At 58.4% G+C, this 20,858-nt stretch overlaps 1 protein-coding gene across 2 annotated transcripts in view; it reads right to left on the bottom strand.

Annotated features, from left to right (window-relative positions):
- Haus7 (HAUS augmin like complex subunit 7) overlaps positions 1–20,858 on the bottom strand; it is a 37,266-nt gene that overhangs the window by 14,913 nt on the left and 1,495 nt on the right. For both annotated transcript variants that reach the window (XM_004645150.2, XM_023705324.1), the window contains exons 2-6: positions 10,050–10,133; positions 3,791–3,950; positions 3,142–3,257; positions 2,260–2,327; positions 1,453–1,514 (exon numbers count right to left, since the gene is read on the bottom strand). In XM_004645150.2, the coding sequence (XP_004645207.2) occupies positions 1,453–1,514; positions 2,260–2,327; positions 3,142–3,257; positions 3,791–3,950; positions 10,050–10,133 (490 nt within the window). The remainder of the gene's footprint in view (positions 1–1,452; positions 1,515–2,259; positions 2,328–3,141; positions 3,258–3,790; positions 3,951–10,049; positions 10,134–20,858) is intronic.

Raw genomic sequence — 20,858 nt, 5'->3', positions numbered from 1 at the left:
AGGAAGGTGGCCCAGAGGATCTGCCTGTGATGGCCTGGGATCAGCCCCAGGTACTACTCGGCCCTACCAGGTTCGGGCAGAAGTGGCCCAGTCAGTTACTAATGCACAGAAAGACCAAGGTCCAGGTCCAGGCTGACCACTGAGGGGTGCACACACAGGGCCTGAAAGCAGCTGAGCACATGCACAGGAAACATGCTGGCCAGGAGAGCTGGGCTCACCGCCAAAACCTCAGAGTAAGTTCAGTGGCCACGAGAAACCACCACCACCACCATGCTCCGCATGAGCCAGCAAGGCCCAGAGTCTGAGAGGACCATGGTAACCAGGAAGCAGTCCCAAATTACCTAGCCCACGAAAAACACAAAACATTAACTGGATGAGGTGGCACGTACCTGCAATCCCAGCACTTGGGAGGCTGAGGCAGGAGGGTCGTTACAAGTTCAAGACTAGCCTGGGCTACAAAGCGAGCTCAAGGCCAGCCTGAGCTGCAGAGTGAGACCCTGCCTCAAAAAAAAAAAAAAAAGAAAGAAAACAGAAGAAAAACAACCACAAAGCATAAAACTTGCACAGCAAGAGACATCAGCAGATGCCAAGGACAAAATCACACAAACGCAGCAAAGACTTCAGAGCAGCTCTCCTAAAAATGTTCCAATAAACAACTATGAACCCAGAAGAGAAGATAAAATAGAAAAAATATCAGCAGAGAAACACAAAGAAAACAACCAGCTAGCAACTTCAGCTAGGCCAGAGGGGGCCAGGGTTAAATGATGTATCAGTGTCTCCTGTCAGCCACAACACACATGCAGCCCTGAGGGGGTGCCTCGGTGGGAGGCAGGAAGTACGTGGGAAGTCTCTGCACTTTGGCCTCAAATCTGCTGAGAACCTAAAATTGTTTTAAATTTAAGATCCTTTGAAAGAACAAAAACCCTCACTGGGTGGACCCAAAGACAGAATAGAGTGTACCCACTTCAGAAAAGAGTTCAGTGGCCCCTCAAAAGGTGACACATGGTGCTGCTGCAGAGCTCAGCTTTGGAGGTCTGGCCTGGCCATTGTGCGACTTCTAGTGAGCACCCTGCCATGGGGTTAAGACTGCCAAGGGGGTGCGACAACGATGGGTCCATGAACTACCTATGACAGTGCTGGGCAAGGGTAATGTCATCCAGGGAAGGAAAGCAGAGCGCTTTCTGCTCCTTTGGTCATCAAAAGCCAACGCGGGGCCTCCTTCTCCACCACTGCCCTCCATGCTGGGCTGGAGGACTGGCCGTATTGGTAAACGTGAAAGCCACCTAGATGCCCCTGCCCCTAAGGCTACCTAGAGAAATGACTTGCCTCGCTGGCAGGAGTTTCAGAAGCACCAGGGCTGAAAGCCTGCCATACGCACACCAGCACCGCAGACTCTGGCCCCGGCTGGAAAGCATGCACAGCCCTTTGGGGAAAGACAGAACCCTTTCTTACCTTAACCAGCTCCTGGTCATCAAGCGCACACAGCATCAGCTCATGGCCTAGTTTCACCATCTCTGTCAGAGCACAAAGAGCCTGTTACTGCAGACACCCACCCAAATGGAGGAGAACCCAGTCACACACCCAGACCAGGGTGCTGAGGGGCTGGGCTGGACACACAAGAGCTGGTGCACACAGAGGGAGGTGGGAGCCATGCTGCAGTGTCGGGGCTACTTCCTGCTGTGTGACCTGCACTCCGTCACTACCCCTCTCCAGGCCTTGGTTTCCTTCCTGGAAAACCACAGGTTGCCCACCATGCTCTTACATACATGGGACTTCAACTTCAGCTCCGAGGAGGGGTACCAGCCTCCCAGAGATCGGGTGATGGAAACCACCCTCACACTTGGCAGGCTCTAAAGGGATTGCTGTTTTTGTTGTGCTTTGCTTTGCTTTGCTTTGCTTTGCTTTGCTTTGCTTTGCTTTGCTTTTTTAGAGCACTAGAGGTTGAATCCAGGACGCTGGCACTGAGCTCCATCCCCAGCTCGGCTTTATTTCTTATTTTGAGACAGGGTCTCACTAAGTCACTCAGTTGCCGTGGCTGGGCTTCAGCTTTCCAGCCTCTTTCCTCAGCCTCCTCTTTCCTCAGGGTCTACAGGTGTGCACCACTGTGCCCGAAGCCTTTGTCTGATCTTCATTACCAGGTTAGAGATAGTTTCTACCAAGAAATGACTTAAGCAAAAGAAAAAGGTTATGAGTCCTGCGGAAAGCAGCCAGAGCACTCTTAGGAATGCCTAGAGTGTCCTCATGTCATATCCATCCTACCTTGGATCTTTGCCTCCACCGGGGCCCCCTTCAGTGAGCTGAACTTGTCCTGCATAGAGGGACAGATCCTGCAGGGAAACAGCAAAGCTTGTGAGGCTGAGGGAGCTGGAGAGCCCAGCACCACGACCTAGAGGGGCTTACTGTACAGGTGCTAAATGTGACCAAATGTCACTTTCAAATGGCTTATTTTAGGTTAGGTGCATGTCATTTCATCTTTCATGTCATTACTAGAGAAAAATACCTCAAAAAATACGAAAACTGAAGAGAAAATCCTCTGGAAAAAAAAAAAGAAAGAAAATTAGCTGCCCACGAGAGGAAAGAACACAGCAGCTTCCTGAAGTGCTCAGGCCTGAGGAACCGGCCCCTGGGGCCTCTCTGTCCCTGGCAGCCTTCAGCCCTGAGGGACGCCCGGTTCAGGGACGTGCTGTTCCCGAAGAGCACACATTCCGTAGGGTGTCTGGGGCACTCCCTCTGCCTCACACGCAGGCTTTGCTCCCAGCATACACGCTCAGGCAGAACACCCACTCCACCACCCTGACCGAAAGCGCTGGAAAGCGCGGTCACGGAACAGGGGCTGGCAACTGCTGCCACATGAGAGCCACCTGCTGAGCTCAGGGCCAGGCTGGAGCCCCGTGGGCCACCCTCTGCCACAAGATCCAAGAGGAACTTCATGCTCGAGCTGAGCCTTGGTTCACTGGTCACAGAAATACTGAAATGGAACATTTCTCAGGTCCCTACTAACCCTGAACCTCCAAACTTGTAGTACAAGAGAGGAACTCGCAGAGGCCCAGTCCAGGGTGCCAAGGCAGGCCAACTAGCTCTGCATGGCCCATGGCAGCTGCTCTCAGCAGGCTGGGGGTTGCTGATGCCCACGGGTGTTACCGTGTACAAATCCACTCCAGGATCTCTAAGCGGTACTTTGAAGGCGTACACAGCAGTTCATGGATCGTGTTTGGTTCTGTGATGTATAGACCCTCCAGCAAAGGGCAGTTCAGGTCCTAAGCAAATAAAAACAACGTCCGAAGCTTAATGAGGAAGCCAGTCACTGCAGGCTGGCAATGCCACTCTGCCAGCGCGTGCCCGAGACCCTAGCTCGTGCACGCATTTTCCTCCAGACAGAGCAGGTTGTCTGCTGCAGCACCCCTCTGGCTTTGCTTCAATCGTGCCAAGCTGAGATCCCTCACCCTCACCACCACACGCCCCATAGTCTGCTGCCTGCTGCCTGTAAGCGGACCCCTCTGGGCTCTGGTGGCAGCAGAGGATACAGGAGATCCACACTTGGTCTCTAGGCAGAGCGAAAGGGGAAGGAGGGCAAGAGGCCACCGAGTTTGGCTGCAGCGGGGCAAAGGGAAGATCATCTCGGGGAGGGAAGATGACAGATGCCGCCTGCTGCAGGGGGAAAGAGAGTGCAGCAGGGACCCACGACAGGGACGGAGTGGCGTCGTCCGTCTCGGTGGCGAGCCTGTGCACGTCTCTCACAGGGCCCTGCCCGCTCCCCAGCCCTCTGGGTGGCCCCCTGAGCCCACGGCACCTTCAGCTTCCCGAACACCTCCAAGGCCGCCTTTAACACACGGCTGTCACCGTCGTCTTCGCAGAAATCGCCGGGAGAGCCAGAAGCCAAGACAGCAGCTACCTCAGCCATCTTTCGCGCTTGGAGCCGGCTCCGCCCACTCCCGGTACGCTCTCGCGGCCTGTCAGCCAATCATACGCCAGCTTCGTGCTCTCTTCGTCCCCCCCCCTCCGCCTACGCGCCACGGGGCGGGACCCGGCTACCGAGGCGGCTGCGGCCACCTCCCCTCCACCGTGCCTTCCGATTGGACAGCGGCTCGGTCGACGGTCTGCGCATGCGCCCGGGCCCCACCCAGAGGGCAGTCCGCTGCTGACAGAGGGCCCGGAGGCGGGGAGGCGGGAAGGCAACTGGTGGGGTTGGTTCTCTGTTACCCGCCGCGCTGGCGGTGTCCCTAGCGGCGGGAAGGGGAGCACGATCGCCACCGAGAGGCGAGACTCCTCCGGGAGGGGGCGCTCCTGCCTTGCCCCACCTCCCAGGGCGGCTCTCTCTTTTCCCGCGACCAGCTGTGCTTGGAGGGAATTTAAGTTGTGTAACTCTGGACCAGCTACCTAATTTTCTGTGCCTCCTTGCCTTCCCCTCACGGGGGTGGTGACAGCACTCACCTACGTGGAATGAGGTGACAGTTCCTATGAGATGCCTGGGACGGTACTGGTAGGTGAAAAACACCATTAAATGTTCACTCCTGTCATGCTGGGCCCTGTCTGCCCGCTCCCCCTCTCGTTCCTCCCCCAGTCCAGCTCCGGCCGGGGTGGCCCAGTGCCTGGGTCCTGCTTCCCCCACAACTCCAGTGCCCCCAACCGTAGGCTCTGCTGATTGGACAAGGTGGGAAGGAGCCATAGGGGGCTCTCTCTTCTGTCTGACCTCCCTGCACTGCCCACCACCTCCTGGAGGCAAGGAGCAGCGAAGATGATCCAGTTGATGGCTCTGCTGGGTCCTGGGAGGCCGGCGTGGGCAGGATTCTGGGGCTAACAGGAAGGGACTCTGCCAGGCCTTGGGGGGCCCTGACACAGTCCCAGCTGGAGTGGGGAGGGCCGGGTTCCTCATGGAAAGATTTGGAATTTGAATTTCTACTGAGGTCATGGAGCTTCCAAAGTTGAGTTGATGGGAGCTTCGGAAAAGAAGGCCCCCTTTTACTTTCTGTGCGGCAGCTGCCTTGGGCCCTGCTGGAAGAAGGGGGCTGGAAGGGGCTTTGGGTGGCTGCAGGGGTTTTGTTTTTACTCTTTCTCTTGTTTTTTTTTTTCCTTTCTTTGTAGAAAATTTCATTTCAGTTACAGCCCCAGCCCAGACATTCAAATTCTTGTGGGCTTTTTTGTGGATCTTTCCTAGGACTAGGGAATTTGGCGGGAAAAACCACAGCAGTGTGGCTGCCTTCCCCCCATATCTTCTGAGAATGGGGAAAAAACCAGCCCCTGTGTATTCTGGAAGAAAAGCTCACTTCTCCACCCAGTTCCAAGGAGCCAGTACACTAAGCCCTCTTTCCCCCAACTCAGCAGCTCTGTCTATGGCATGGGGTGGGGCACAGAGAGGCTGGCAGGACCAGAAGGGGCAAACACCATCTGGAGAGGTTGTGAGGGCCATGCCCTTGCGTGGAGGAGCTCTTGGCCCTCCCAGCTCTTAGAGGCGGCTGCTGAAGACCAGCAGCAGGCTGCAGCCTCCCTGCCTGCACACCCCAAGTTCTGGCACCTCCCAGGCGTCCTACAGTGGAAAGTCTGGAAGCTGGGTTGGTATGCAGAGGATGATGGGCCTCTCAGGGAGAAGAAACTAAGAGGCCCAGTGGTAGAAGCTTCTGGAAACATAGCCTCAAGCGCAGCACAAGGAAGCACTTTTCCCAGAAAGCACTGTCTGAACACCAGCTGGCTGCTTGGATTGGAAGGGAACTCCCCATTTTGGGAGGTGTGCAATCCCAGGGAGGTGCATGGAGCTGTGGAGGCTAACAGTCCCTTCCTGTTAGCCCCTGAGTCTACAGGGCTGAAGGGATCAGGCAGTTTGCTAAGGGACTTTCCTGCCCAGACACTGAGGGAAGCCTGGGGGTGTAAAGATGCTTTGAGCTGCAGAAGGTGTTGCAGGGGGAGACTGGGGCTTTGGGCAGAACTGGGCATCACACGCAGCACGAGCCAGCATCCTGATCATGGGGGAAACTTGGCTATGTGTCCCACCAAGGCCTTAGCCACACGTGTCAGTGCTTGGCAAATGAGCTGGAAAATGAGAGCAGTTGTCAGGCATGGGCCCTGTGATGGGTGGGCGGGTGGTGGAGGCGTATGAGGCCCCTTGAGCTGTGTGGTGGGCTTAGAAATGTATAAGCAAGCAGTTGGGCTCACAGAGTTGGCTCCCTGCCTTACAGCAAGGGGCTATCACAGGACTTTGAAGGACATCAGGACAAGAGCAAGTCTTGGAGTTCTCCCGCTTGCCTTATGCAGCAGACCCTAGGCTGAAGCAAGAATTGGAGCCAGGGTGCTTGGGTAGACAACACTGATTGGAGGAAGCCAATGCCCGACGAGTCCCGCTCCTGCTGCGCCTATCAGGCCCCAGAATGGTAGAGGCTAAGGCCCCTGGGGGCCTTGCTCTACTTCACCTCCCTCACCTGGGAAGTTCCCCAGTAATGACAGGGAGCCCCAGATAATGGAAGAAAGTGTGTTGGGGGGAGGGGAGGGGAAGAGAGGGGAGAGGAGAAGAGATTTCAGGGGGAGAGCTCAACTGTGCGGTGTCTCAGTCACTGTCTCATCGCAGAGACCCAGTACCCACCACCCACAGTTGAAGGGAGGTTTATTTTGCCTGCTAGTCTGCTGGCTCTAAGGCAGCACAGTGCAGCAGAGGACCTTGGCTTGGCAGCAAGGAAGCAGAGTCCAGGCATGAGCTGCGGATGGAGACAAACTTTTCCAGGCCACACCCGGGTGATCCCCTCTGCCCCCAGGCCCTGCCTCCTAACAGGTCAGCTCTGAGCCCCATAATCCGGGCATCTTCCAGAGGCCCTGCCTGCGCTCTTAGGAGGCTGTGGGGGCATGTAGATATGAACCCTAACATGTGCTGAGAAGCTTATCATGGCACTGGGTCTGGGGAGGAGATGAGGTTTGCTGAGGGTGCCCGGAGCTCAGGCCGCTCCCCAAGCCAAGCCAAGTAGGGGGTGCTGGGGTTGCCACCGGCTTCTCCTCTCCCCTCCTCACTCTCTTCCCCTGCCCTACGCCTCCTCCTACCTCTTCTCCCCTCTCCCAGGACCCCTCTGCTCCTGAGCGCCACCCTGAACTGCTGGAAAGCCACTGACCCAGGTCTTGCAGCCAGCCCACACGTCCTGTGCCAGCCAGGAACCCACTGAAAAAGGCATCCTCTTCATGCAGATGGGAGGAGTGGAGAGCGTGGAAAGGGGTATTGCAGATGAGAGGAGAAAGAACCTCAAGGCCACAGGGACCCCAAACTTTGACATGGACACTGAGACCTAAGGGTCCTGGAGCAAGAAGGACACTGACTTTTGCTCATGTGATTCATCCTACCCTGAGGTCAAGCATGTACTCCTGGCGTCCCTTCTCTAGCTGCCACTGTGGGGCTCACAGGTGTGAGCCTGCTATGGCCATCGGGTGGCCCCCATTCCCAGCTACAGATGGATGAGGCCCCAAACCTAGGAGCTAAAGCCTGGCGAGCTTAGACTGTGACCACCTGGGAAGTCACAGGTAGTTAAGGATGGGGACACTGCCACCAGCCTCTTCCTGTCATCTCATGTCCCTGAGCTGGGGCAAAGCCACCTCCTTAGGGGAGCCCAAGCAGGGTTGTACCCCATGGACCTCCTGCCCCAGCCTTCTCTTGCCTGAGGGCCCTACCCTCACTCCCTGCAGTGGAGGTGTACCCAGAGCCAAGGAGTGCTGCTCTCACCTGCCCCCCTCCCACTGGCCACAAGTCCCTGCAGAAGCACACTGTGCAGCTCACCTAGAGCCAGCCAGGGTCCCCAGGGTCTAGCCAGCATTTGCTAGTTGTGGACAGAGCCTGGCTCTGAGAGCTGGCATGAGCCCTGGGAAGCACTGGTGACCTGGTGGGGACAGGGAGAGGTAACCACTAAGGTCTTGTTTTGTCCCCTTGCCCCAGGCTTTACCAATGCAGTGTGTGATGGGCTCCCCACCCCCACCTGACCAGGCACTCCCTGTCTGCTGTGCTGCAGGCAACACCAAGGCGTGGGTGGTGGGGGCCTCTCACCCCATTCCTCTTATCCTGGCCGTCAGTGGAGGAAACAGTGGCGGGATCGCCCCTCCACAGGGAGACGCTCTGGTCTAGACAGCTTGGCAAGGCTGCCGGGCTGAGTCACATGCGTCTGAAGCCGGAGAGGCGGGCGCCAGTTCTGGCATGGGAACATGCCCGCTTGGAGGCTGCTGAACCGGGGAGGGGGCCCGAGCTTGCCCTTGGCCCAGCAGCCCCCTCCCCCAGCGAGCCTGAAGGCCAGTGCGTGGCTGCCTCTGTCCCTGCCTGAGGCCCATTTGAAGGAGGTCAAGTGGAGTCCACAGTTTGGGCAGGGACAAGGGAACTGCAGCCTGGAGGGAGGGTGGGAAAGGGTCCCCGTGCAGCCCAGCCCTGCTCCTCCACCCAGCCCTGAGAGCCTTTGCCCATGGGCTCTGTGCAGGCTACTTTCTCCCAGCACCCCCAGGGGCACCCCTCCACCTGCTCCTGACCCTTCTGGCCCCTGCAGAGGCTTTCTTCTTGCTCTTTCTCCGCCCTGCTCTGGATACTGGGTCTTAGGCACAAAAGCCCCAGGCTGAGTCAGATCTGAATGGGCCACTGTCTCTGAGCCCCCAAAAGCATCTGCCAGAAGAGCCCTCTAATTGGGACCACACTAAAACAAGATGCATTTCCTCTAGGAAGGGCTGCTGGCCACAGAACAGGGGCACAGAGAGCTGTGACATTTTCTTACCCAATCTCAAGGGGCACAATGCCTCTACCCCTCTGCCAACAGGAGCATCACTGCACACACGTGTAGCCCAAGCCATCTGCCCGATGGGCACACTGTGGCCCAGTGCCGGGTGACACAAACTCCCTTCAACGTAGGAGGCTCAAGGATGGGCCTGCTCCCTCTCCCCGGGGAGTTCCTAGGGTGTGTCTGGGGCTACTGGAAACACTGTCCCACCAGGGGCCGTCCAAAGCACTGGTGAGTAGTAGGCCTGTAGTAGGTGCTCTGGGTCCGGGGCGGAGGACAGGATTCCTTGGCCTTGGCCCTGAGCCCACTTGCTCTCGTGGACTGCCTTCCTGGTGGCCCAACAACCAATCCTGCAGCCTGGCTCCTAGAGTGGGTCACTATGAGGCTGGTGCTCACGCCCCATGGTGTCCTTACTGCACCCCTCCACTTGGGGCTAGTCACTGTCACCTCTCCCCTGGACAGCTCGACTGCTGCCACACTGGCCCCCTGCCCCTGTCCTTGTGCCCTAATAACACTGTTCCACCCTGCTGCTATATATTTTATAATATAGTAAATGGTAAAACTAAAGCTAGGCCAAGTCCTTTCCCGCTCAGGGCCTTTGCACGGGCTGGCCTCCTCTTGGAGGGCTCTGTGCTGGAGCTCCCTGTGCACGCCATCGCTTCTGTCCGCATCTCTGTGGGGCTCCTTCCTCAAGGCCCTCCTCAGATCCTCTGCCAGAGCACCCCTCCCTCCAGCCTTCTTCTTGCTAATGGAGTCCCTATGTTACCACAAGCAGGGGCCAGAAATCCAGTCCTCCCTTGGTGAGAGTGGAGCTGTCAGCTGTGCAGTTCAAAGGACACTTGAGGGACAAAGAGTATTGCTTTGTCCTCTTTCTGGCTACCAAGTAGAGTCCTGACGTGTAGAGGGTATGTGAGCTCAGAGCTTGCCCATGTGAGGAGCTGGGCTGCATGGAGGGAGGGGAGAAGAGGAAGGGGCAGGAGTCCTTCCCGGTCCTCAGCATCCAAGGCGTGGGCAGCTAGATGCGACCTTGATCATCTAGGGCAGATTCTTTTGGCTGCCCATGTGAGGATTCTAGAACTTTCTTAGGAACACCATATTGGGAAGGGAGCTTTGCTTGTAGATCACACAGCCGGCCAGTCCATAGCAGAGCTCTTTCCAGCAAGCCCCAGGCCTCATCCTGGTTCCTGGAAAATCCCAGTGCCCCTCCCATCCTGCTTTACAGACACCGGCTCAGGATCAGTGTTGGCCGGGGGCCCTGCCTGGCTCTGAGAGTACTTCTGCTCTGGAGCTTTTGGGGAAGGGGAGCAGGAGGACAACGCTGAGACTCACTGGGAGTCCCAAGTTCTGCTGAGCTTCCCACAGGCTGGTTCTTTGGTTCCTTCAGGTCCCCGAGATGGCTGGGCACTCTTGAGACTGGATAGAGCAGGGAACAGGAGTGCCGCTCACTCCCAGGTGCCCCCCCCAGCTCCACAGCCGAGCCCCCCAGTTCCACAGCCGAGCCCCCCAATGCAGAGGGGCCAGCCAACATGGGGCTGGTTGAACCAGGGAACTGAGAGCCCCCATGCCTTGCCCCTTCCTGCCTAGGTGGGCAGGAGCAGAGGGGGTCCCTCCCTCCTCCAGGCTGGTTATGCCAGAGAAACCTGGGAGCAGGCTTCCCCCCACCCCCAGCCCAGCTAATGGGAACCAGATGGCAGGATGTTTAGTCAGCGCCTGGGGGAGCGGCAAGAACAGGGGAAACGGGTAGGGGGCCAGGATTCCAGAATCCACAGCAGGCAGGGGGAAGGGCGGCGCCCTGGCTCCCATCGGAACATCTCCAGGCCCACTTCAGGCAGCATCCTAGCCCCTTGCTCAAGAGACCTCTTAGACAGGTGGAGGCCCAAGATGCGGTTTCTGGGGCGAGCCCCCTCCTGTGGAACTCGGAGTGGAAGGATAGGGGGTGTCGCCATAGAGCACCTCAGGCCTCTTGTGCCTAAGGGCTCTCTTTCCCCAGAGTGCACACGCCCACATGCGCGCGTGCACACACACACACACACACAAGCACGCGTGCACAGGCTGGAGCTGGGCCACCCTGTGTCACCCACAGGGTGCACAGACGGTGGCCTCATCCCTGGCTTCCAAGGCATTTGTTCATTCCCCAGACAGTCTCTGTCTCTGGTCTATGTGTGGCACTGTCCCAAATTCAGGTCATAAACCAGAGTCCTGCCTGCATGCAGAGGTAGGAGGGGTGGCTGCGAGCCCTTGCCAGGGTGAATGGGGACTCCTACAGAACAGTGTTCCCACCATTCCCTGCATGCAGTACGTCTGCTGCTCCCGGGACCAAAAGGCTCCGCCAAGATGGCACCTGGCAGCCCCCTTCCTTGACTTGGCTCAGCCTCCCTCAGAGATGGAGAAGGAGCCGGGAGCCCCACCTTCCCTACCGCTCCTTCCCTTGCCTCCTGCCTCCCCCTCCCTCCCCCTTCCCCTCCACCCAAGCCTTGCCCGCAATTAACTCATTTTTTCAGATCGTGTCCAAACATAAGTCAACACTGGACAGAGCTATAGGAAAAGCTTCCTCAGCGCTGGCCCCAGCAGCCATGTGAGGAGTCAGTGCCCCACGCTAGCCCCCACCCCTGCCGCCCTCGGCTCTCAGCACTGGCTTTGAGGCTGGGGCTTCTTCGGGACACCCTGCTCAGTGTCCAGGCCAGCCGCCAGAGCAGGGATGGTGGGTGCCCTCACAAGGGCTTTTCTGGGGGCCGTGTGAAGCTCTTCTTGGCGTGGGCGCACTGGTACCTACCTGGCCCCGTCTCCACCTAGCAGCCCTTTCCCTCAGGTCTGGCCTCCTGCTATCAGCCCTGTCTCACAAGGGCTTCTGTGACTCACAGGGTGTGGGGGGACAGGAGCATTGGGGCAGTGTCTGGCACAGTCACGTCCAGGTTCTGGCCTTGGCCGAGCTGTCCGGGGGTACCTGTGAGATAGCATTGCCCGGGGAGTGCCTCGTATATGCATATTCCAACAGGGGGTGCCACAGGACATCCAGTCTGTCCCCTGTTTTACAGAGACAACAGCAGCCTGGAGAGATGGGAACCACCCAGCAGCAGGCAGGAGTCAGCCCCATGCCAAGGCCGACCAGTGCCCATTCGCAGTGGAGCCTTGAGCACCAGGAGTCACTGCGCTTGCCCTGCCCACGCGCCCTCTAGCCCCAGAGCTGGGAGGCTCCACCCCCTACTGTGCCTGCAGCAGGAGCCCACACAGTTGGCAGGTTCACAGGCTCTGCCCAGGTAACCTGGGCGCCTGGCCCTCTCCTGGCTACCTGTGGTGGGCGTTCTGCTCTGCGGTGGGCCTCAGGCCTGTGGTGCGGAGACAGAGATGCATTCATGGGGCCCCTGGGCCTGGGCCAGCAAGAATCAATGCAGGCCTTACAGGAGGAGCTGAGCGAGGGATGGCAAATTGTCCGGAGGGAGTAGGCCTTGGAGAGGACTTGGGGGCAAGGCTTGGGGAGGTGTTTGGTTGGCAGAAGGTGGTCTTCCTTGGAGAGGGAAGCCCCAAGCACAGCAGATAGGGCCAGGAGCTCAGGCAGTAGGACCATCGTGTGTCCCAACCCACCCTGGCACTGGTTTGCTGCTGCCAGTTTTTTGTGCCCTCTGTCGTCAACCTACCCATGAGAACCATGAGGAATGCGCTGCTCCTCATCCTGGCTCTTTAGGGTGCTGGTCTTGGGGGGCCCTGTCCAAGCAGGGGCTGCCCCTGAGCAAGCCCACTGCCCCACTGACTGCCACGAGCTTGCCTACCTTGCATCTGCTGCCCAGGTCCTCCAATGACAGTGAGTAGCTGGCGCGTGCTACTAGAGTGCCTCAGGGCTAGGCAGAGGGGGGGAACACCAGCCCCTAGGGGCTGCTCACCTGGGGTGCCCAGGCAGCCTGGGAGGGGTCCAGGGTCCTCAGAGAGAGCCCGGCCTGGATCACAGAGTGTGGGAGGTCTTGGCTCAGCAGACCAGGGGATGGGCTGGAAGACAGGATTAGGCTTTGTTGAGTCCAGGGTTGACCTGGCCTCCATAGAACCTACAGGAACAGGGCAAATCCTGGGAGGATGGGATATCCTACTAGGGTCTGGGGGTGGCTGACAGGTTGGGGTTCACAGGCTACTGGACAATCACTGCAGGTGTGGCATTTGTCTCACAGGCTAGTGCTGTGTTTAGCGGCTCCAACCCAGGCCCAGGGGCATAGTAGGTGGTAGCAGTTGAGTGGGCTCAGGCCCCCACCCCATGGGTTGCTGGCTCTAAGGACAAGGGAGGCCCCTAGAGCTATCACTCCTCCTTTGATGTCACTGACAGCCTCTCCAGGTGACTTCCAGCCTTACCTATCTTCCAACAATTCAGGGCCACTCAGCTGATGCCAGGTAGCTACCTCCAAAGGCAAAGGGTATCAGGTGGCAGTGCTCCGTCTAGGAGGAGCATTCATGGCCCTTGCTCACCACGGGCTGTGGGAGACATTGAGGCAATGCCTGCTCCTGTATCTAGGGGCCTGGGGGATTGAGATGAAGTAGGACCCAGTGTCCCCTGAGCAGGCAAGGTCAGCCCATGCCTGGGCCCGATAGACTTCAAGACCACTCTGCAGAAGAAAGAGATGCCTCCCTTCTGAGAGGTAGGCTGGCTTGGGGAAAGAAGGCCAGGTCCCCTGTCATGTGGGGGTCCAGACACCCTGACCCACACTGGCTCCCTCTGCAGGTCAGGCACAAGCCATTACTGGGACCAGCAGCCTAGACAGGTCTGGGGATGGGCAGCTGGACTGGCCAAAGGCATGGCCTACCTCCAAGGAGAAACCCACCAGAACCTCCAGCCAGCCCGTCACCCCCAACTGGAGGGCACCTGTCAGGCCAGGGCTGGCTCTGAGGAAGGAGTAACCCACACTGGCCTTGGGGCAGGAGTAGGGGCTGAACAAGGGGCTGGGTGCAGAGTCGGGGAGCCAGGAGGCTCTCCAGGGGTGAGGACTGGCCTGGACAGGTGCGAGTCACCAGCTGCTCGGGTCCTGCACCATTCTCAGTGGGCACAGGCTAAGGGACCTCATGTGTGGAGCAAGAGGGGACCCCTCCAAAGTCACATCCTTCCAAGCCTGTTGCTGGCAAGCCTCTGCACCTCGAGGATCCTCGAAAACCACCTCTGTCTTCTTCCAGGGACCTTCTACCAGTCCAGGCTGGGGGCTAAGCCCCAGCAGAAGGAGCATAGCAGAGGCCGTGGGCGGGAACAGCTGGGAAGCAGGCGAGGGCACGGGCCTGGGCTTGCAGGCCTGGGCACTGCGCAGCAGGCCATGCCCTCCCTGCCAGCCTCCTGCTTCCTGGCCCAGGCAGCCGTTGCCTGTGGAAATGTCAAGATGAAGCATGTCCCTGCCCTGACTGACCCTGGCCTGACCACACTCTACCTGCCAGGTGGGTGGGCCCTCTCTTCCAGCACCCACCCCCCAGCAGGGGTGACAAGGGTATGTGGCTGGATGGTTACTGCGGCTGCCCCACTGCACTGAGCATGGCCCACCCCCTGGGGTCCTGGCTGGCAGTGTGGAGATGCCCTGACCCAGTACAGTCAGGAGAGCCGGTTGCAAGACAGTGTGAGGTTCCGAGTGGCAGAGGGCAGGGGGAAGGGAGCACGGAATATGGCTGCCCCGTGTATGCAGAGAACGAAATCACCACGATCTCAGCCCACACTTTCCTGGGGCTGCCTAACCTGGAATGGCTGAACCTAAGCAAGAACAAACTGGACAGCCATGCCTTCAAGGTATGCCACAGCCCCTCATCCTTCTCTCCCAGGGTTGGGCTCAAGGGGCTGGCAGTCCTGGATGGCCCAAGGTATCCACTGGGCTTCAGGGTAGAGCTGCTGGGGAACAGCCCTGGAGGTGGTGCTGTGCACAGTGCCCAGCACAGAGGGCTTGTGTGACTTGGGGCACATAGACTGTAGCTGGGACTTGGGGAGCAGCAGAGGCCCCTGGGCCTCTTGCAGGAGCAAAGGACAGCCCCCAAACAGGACTGGTTCCAATGAGACCTAGCAAGACACAAGGCAACCAAGTCAGGGTGCCTCTTGGCCACGCCCATGAAGGTCTGGTCCCCGACCAGCAGCACACAGACCCTGGCCGCACTCTTCTGCCCGCAGAATCTGACCAGGCTAAAGCGGCTAAACCTGGATGGAAACTCACTGTCCACAGTACCAGCTTTACCCACCTCTCTGCAGGAGCTTGAACTCAATGACAGCCTCCTGCAGGGCCTGCAGCGAAGCAATTTCCAGGGTGCATCATGTGGACTGGCCCTGGGGCTGGGGGCTGGGCAGCTAGGGAGGTGGAAGGGAGGTACAAAGCAGAAAGTGCCACAGGCAGCTCACTGTGCCCCTCCACCCATGCTGCAGGGCTCAGCCAGCTGCTGACACTGGAGGTGGAAGGGAACGAGCTGCATGATGGGAATGTCTCGCCTCTGGCCTTCCAGCCTCTCCAAAGCCTGCTCTACCTGAGGCTGGACCAGAACCAGCTGCTGGCCATCCCTCCTGGCCTGCCAGCCTCGCTGCAGGGGAGCCAGGAGCCCCAGGATGGGGAGATCTCTTAGTTACCTCTCTCATTGCTGAGACAACGTACCGAGGACCCAAAATGAAAAGGACGAAAGGTCTATTTGGCTCACAGTCTGTAGAGGTTTCGGTCCGTATTTGGCTGGCCCCAAGGCAGGGTAGAATGGCAGAGGGGCATCACAGATGAGCAACAGCTCCTGGCAAACCAGCACAGGCAGAAGGCAGCAAAAGCACACAGCCACCAGAAGCAAGACACTTTCAGCCTCTTATTTTTTATCCAGGCTACTCAGCATCAAGGGCAGGTAGTACTGGTACCCTTAAGCCTAGCACCTTGAATCCTAGCACTGCACCATCAATCAATCCCAGTATCACATACACTAGATCCAGCCACCTCTGAAAAAAACCCACCTATGAGTGCATGAGGCTTTGGGGGACATCTAGACACAAGCCATGACAGGAGATGACGTCATTACAGTCAAATGTGCAGGGCATAGAGCAGCTGACTGGGAGTTTTTCCAATGTCACTCACTCACAAGGCTAAAAGCCAGCAAGCCTCTCCTCAGGTGAAGGCAACCTGTGGAAGGCACATAGGCCCCTGAGAGGGGCACCCCCATGGGTGGTGCTCTCTGGCAGGCCCCTTGGGAGCATCTGAGGAGCTATGGGTCAGAGAGCCACAACCTGGCCAGGCTGCCAGGCCCTCACTCCTGGCCCCCACCCCAACCTAGGAGCTGCATCTGGGCTCCAACGTCATTGAGGAGGTGACCGAGTGCACAGTGAGGGACTGCCACAATCTCAGCATGCTGGTCCTCAGCAACAACCGGCTCCAGGAGGACCGCCTGGCACTCCGGGCTTGGATCGACCTATCGTGAGTGCCCTGCCGTGGAGCACCACCCTGACAGGCACATGGCAGCCAAGAGGGTGGTGTGGAGCTGCAAGCCCCAGAGAGGACCCATCCCTTCAGCCCAGTCTCCCGGGGACCCTAGTCCTCGTCTGTCCCTCCAAGGCCTTCCCTGTGTCCCTCCTGAACCCAGGAGACCTACACAGGTCCGCAGTAGCAGGAGAGCTGGGTTTAGCTATGAGGCAACAGGAGTGGGGAGGGACACAGAAGGAGTCAGGCAGCGCGAACAGAAGGGCCTGCTGGCCTAAGGCTGCTCCACAGGCGAGCGCGACCCCGCGGGCCGGAAGCAATGCACACGGCTTCTCCCCCAGTTCTGGAGCCAGAGATCTGGATTCTCAGTGTCGGGGGCCGTGCCCCCTCCGAAGGCTCCCTGGCTGCTCCAGCTTCTGGAAGCTCCTAAGTTGCGCATTGCTTTGTGGCCGCCTCACTCCCACCTCTGCCTGTCACCAGGCAGCCTCTGCCCTGCTCATGTCTCTCTGGCTTCTCCAGCTCCTATACGGACAACTGGCATTGGGTTCAGGGCCTACCCAAGTAATACAGGGTGAGCTCATATCTGCACCCCAACCTTCACTACACCTGCAAAGATCATTTTGTCAAATAAGGTCACATTCCCACGGCCTAGCACACATATCTTTGAGGAACCACCATTGACCCAACACCAAGAAGGGCCTAGAATACTCCCCAGATTTGGGCAGTGGAATGGGGGTGCTGGCACTTACAGGCCCTCCTCAAGTGAGGAGAGGAGCAGACTGGGAGGGGGAGTCCACAGACAGTCCCCCCTACCATTCCTGGGTCGCTGTGCATCCTTCGTGTTCCAGGAAAATGTTAGCAGGATGTTTGGGTTTAATTATTCCTTTTTCCTCTCCCCCTCTTGCCAAGGGGCAAAGGAAAGCTGACGGCAGCTGGGAGGGGCTGCCGACCGCTGTGGGGCCTGGCCACAAGTCAACCCTGGTCCTTTCCTGGCTGGCTGCAGGCCACATTGCCAAGTCTTTTCTCTGCCCTAAGGGCTGGCCCCTCCTACAGGGGCTGGGGGATATCACTGAAAGGAGCCACTTTCCTGGCTTTGGCCCATTCCGCCTGCAAATGGAGGCCTGAAGGGACTGGGGCTTTCTTTCCACTGGGTTCAGGGCCTCAGGGGTCCACCATGGAACCATTAGGGACTCACAGTGCCTCTACAGAAGGCAGCGACCTGCACTTCACCATTCGCTTCAGCATCCCTGTGCACCTCTGGATGCTGAGGATTATGGGGTCCCTGGGAGTCTGATTTGTCCCTCCCTGCCCTGTGACTTACACGGCTGATAGGACACAGACCTATCACCCATGGACCTGGGTGTCCTCTCAACTGAGCAGGGAGAGGACAAAAGGAGAGTAGGAGGGACGTAGAAGAAGGCTCCAAGGCCTGGGACAGGACAGATTTTTAGGTCCTGGACCAGGGCTCCCTCCCCACAATCGCATCCCACCCAAGGATGACAGTACCAGCTTTGCAGGACACAAAGAAGGCCCCACCCAGATCCCTGTTTCTCAAGCTTCAGGGCACAGAGGAGGCCCCAGAAGCCATGACAGGCCTGGCCTGACTCAGGAGCTATGGCAGCTACAGTCACGGGAGTGGATTTAGGATCCTAGATTCGGGGTGCTAGTTCTAGGGCTCTCTTGCAGTCAGGTGGGGACACTCCAACCCAAGCTCCCTTGGCACCTGTGTCCACACTGCACAGGAAGCTGGAGACCCTTGACCTGTCCCACAACTGACTGGTACACGTGCCCTCCTTCCTGCCCCGGGGCCTGCAGCGGCTGGTGCTGCAGCACAACTTCATTGAGCGCATCCCAGGCTATGTGTTTGCACACATGAAGCCTGGCCCGGAGTTCCTGCACCTGTCCTACAACAAGCTTCGTGCTGACGGCATCCACGCCGCATCCTTCTGGGGCCTGCGCACCTCTCTGGCTCATCTGCTGCTGGACCACAACCAGCTACAGGCCATTCCACGCGGCCACCTGGGCCTCCAAGGCCTGCAGGTGCTGAACCTGAGCTACAAGAAGATCAGGTAGGGCCCCGCCTTCCCAGAGGCCTTTGGGAGAGAGCAGGCTGGAGTGGGACGATCATTCTCCTGCTCCCTAATCCATCTTTGTGTCCATCTCAATGGCTGTGCTGGGAGGTTCTGTTTACTGTCTTACCACTCCACTCACTGGGGGGGGCTCTCTGTGCCTCTTTTTGTGGGGTGCTTGCCCCTCCGTTCTGGGTACTTCTCTCCTGTTTCACCTTGTCACCCCCATCACAGACACGTGCCCCTGAATTCCATCTGTGACACACGCATGGCCCAAGACTCCAACCTCATCTCCACATACCTGGAGAACAATCTCACTGACTGGCTTCACATCCCACCCGCAGCCTTCTCCTGTATCTGGGCCTATCCTAGGGTGGTCCTAGAGCCCCAGCAAGGGGAGGAGGGCTCATAGCCCCGGCCCGCCTTCCCCAGGTGGGCGCCACTTGATCTTTCCACTGTAGGGAGAAAGATTTAGCAAACCCTGTTACATGGATATGCCCACCTCCCTCCAACCCATGGAGGCCCCTTTTGGTCGAGGAGGCCAGAGGTGGGGCAGCACTGGTTTGCACTTGAACACACTAAATACATCTTGTTCAAGTCACGGCTGCGTCCCTCCCTCCTGGGCATAAACGCAGGCCCGGGCTGCCCCTTGTCCTTCAGTCGTAGGCCACACCCTAGACACAGCCTGATCTGCAGGGCTCCGGAGGTGTGGCTCCTCAGCGCCGCAGGCAGCCCCTTGAGGTTGGTGTCCACTGCTCCCAACACCATCTGTATCCAAGCCCCTGCATCCAAGAAGCGCCTGCGTCCAGGGCTATGATGCGAACATGGGCTCAGCTAGCAGTGCAGGCTGCCGCCTGCCTCCTGTCTTAGAGCCACCAGCAGTTGGGGACTGCTGTGTGGGGGAGCGCCTTTGCCTCTCCCTCTCCCATCCTTCCAGGCCCCAGACCCCTCATTCTGCTCCCCAACACACACTCACCACCACCTCAGAGATGACAGCTAAGACGGGGGAGGCTGGATAATTTGCCCAGGGATCTAGGACTCGCCAGCTGGGCACTAGCTTAAAGAAAACGCTGCTCGCCAGGCGTGGTGGTGCACACCTGTAATCCCAGCACTCTGGGAGGCAGAGGCCGTAGGATCACAAAGTGGAGCCCAGCCTGTACCGCTTAGTGAGACCCCGTCTCAAAATGAAAAATAAAAGAGGCCCCGTGATGCAACTCAGTGCAAAGGCCCTAGCTTTGATCTCTACTACTCAAAACACAACAACAACAACAAAACGAATCCAGTTACTGGGGACAGAGCCATCGAACTATGCAAGGCTAGGCCTGGCCCTGGAGCTCCAGCCTGGTGACTGGAATTGCTGTCACCCTAAGCAAAGTCAGCTTGCAGTGTTGGCCACACTATGTGCTAAGAACGACAGGAAGGTGACAGCTCAGTAAGACTGTGGTGGGTGGGGACACTGAAGCCACTGAGACAACCACCTTCTCTGTGTGCAGGGAGCTAATGGAATGGGCTCAGTCAGGACGCTGGCTCAGCTTGCACACTCATGATGCCACGGCACCAGGTGCCAGGCAGGGTAGAAGTGGCAGGAGAGGGACCAGTCCCCACCTTCATGGGTGCGTAAGGAGGAAGGGTACAAAGATATCCACTGCAGAGACCTCATTGCCACCAGCTCTGGCTGGGCTGGACTGGGAGCTGGGTCTTGCCTTGATCCTGTCCCATAGCCCATCGCCCATCTCAGCTTAGGAAGAGCCAGACTGGGGGTGGGGGTAAGAAGCCTGGGAAGCTGGTGGAGTGTTTGCTTTGGACTCATCCTTGCATTCCTTCTCTCCTGGGGCCTGGCCCACAGATACGGTCCTTCCTGTTTGGGCTGGGTCAGAGGTCAGCAGCCCTGTTTTCCCAGAGCTCCCCACCCCCACCCAGCCACTTCAGCCCCTCCTGCAACAGCCTCCTGCTTTCTTCCAGTCGCTGTCCTCTTCGGAGCCCCAGAGTACAGATCTCCTAGACATGGCACGAGAAGAGGAGAGAGAAGAGCCCCTGGGGGGAGAGGTGGGCAGGAGGACAGGCATCACATGTGTGGTTCCCAGCTCCCTTCCACCTCTCAGACAGAAAGAGCTTAGCCTTGGTTTACCGTGGGAAAGCAGAGCCTCGGACAGGGCTCACCCTTCTGTGACTTCCCCTCCTTGGAGGCCAGATATCGGAATTGGGGAAATTTGCAGGGGGCTTTCGGGGTCCCCACCTGGCCAAAGGAGAAGAAGGGCTGCAGTCACATCAATGCACCCCACAGTTGAGCCTGAGTGGGGATGAGCAGGCCAGCCTGCATGTCCCCAGTTTGTCACTAGCAAAGGGGTATGACTGAAACAAAGATGCCCCCTTCATGTCAGGCAATTTCTAAAGACAGCCAGCTCTGGGCTGGGGGTGGGGGGATCCTGGCAGCCAGAGGCTGGGGGCTTCAGACCTGTGACAATGTCAGAGGGTGGGTGGGCAGCCAGCCACCTAGTCTACCAGCACTCCCAGGTGGAGCCCAGCCCAAGAACAACTATGGCTTCTGCCTTCCTGGTGGCTACAACCCCTTCATGTCTGCGCATAGCAGGTGGTCACTGTGCTCCTCTTCAGGACAGGGTGCCCAGCAAGTAACTCCAAAGGACTGGGCCTCTGAGCAGCCAGAGTGGAGATGACAGGGTAGA

Source organism: Octodon degus, unplaced genomic scaffold (genome assembly GCF_000260255.1).
Source record: "Octodon degus isolate 3935 unplaced genomic scaffold, OctDeg1.0 scaffold00218, whole genome shotgun sequence".
Taxonomy (NCBI): Eukaryota; Metazoa; Chordata; class Mammalia; order Rodentia; family Octodontidae; genus Octodon; species Octodon degus.
Note: the sequence above shows the minus strand (reverse complement) of the source record. Positions and strands in the feature narration are given on the sequence as shown.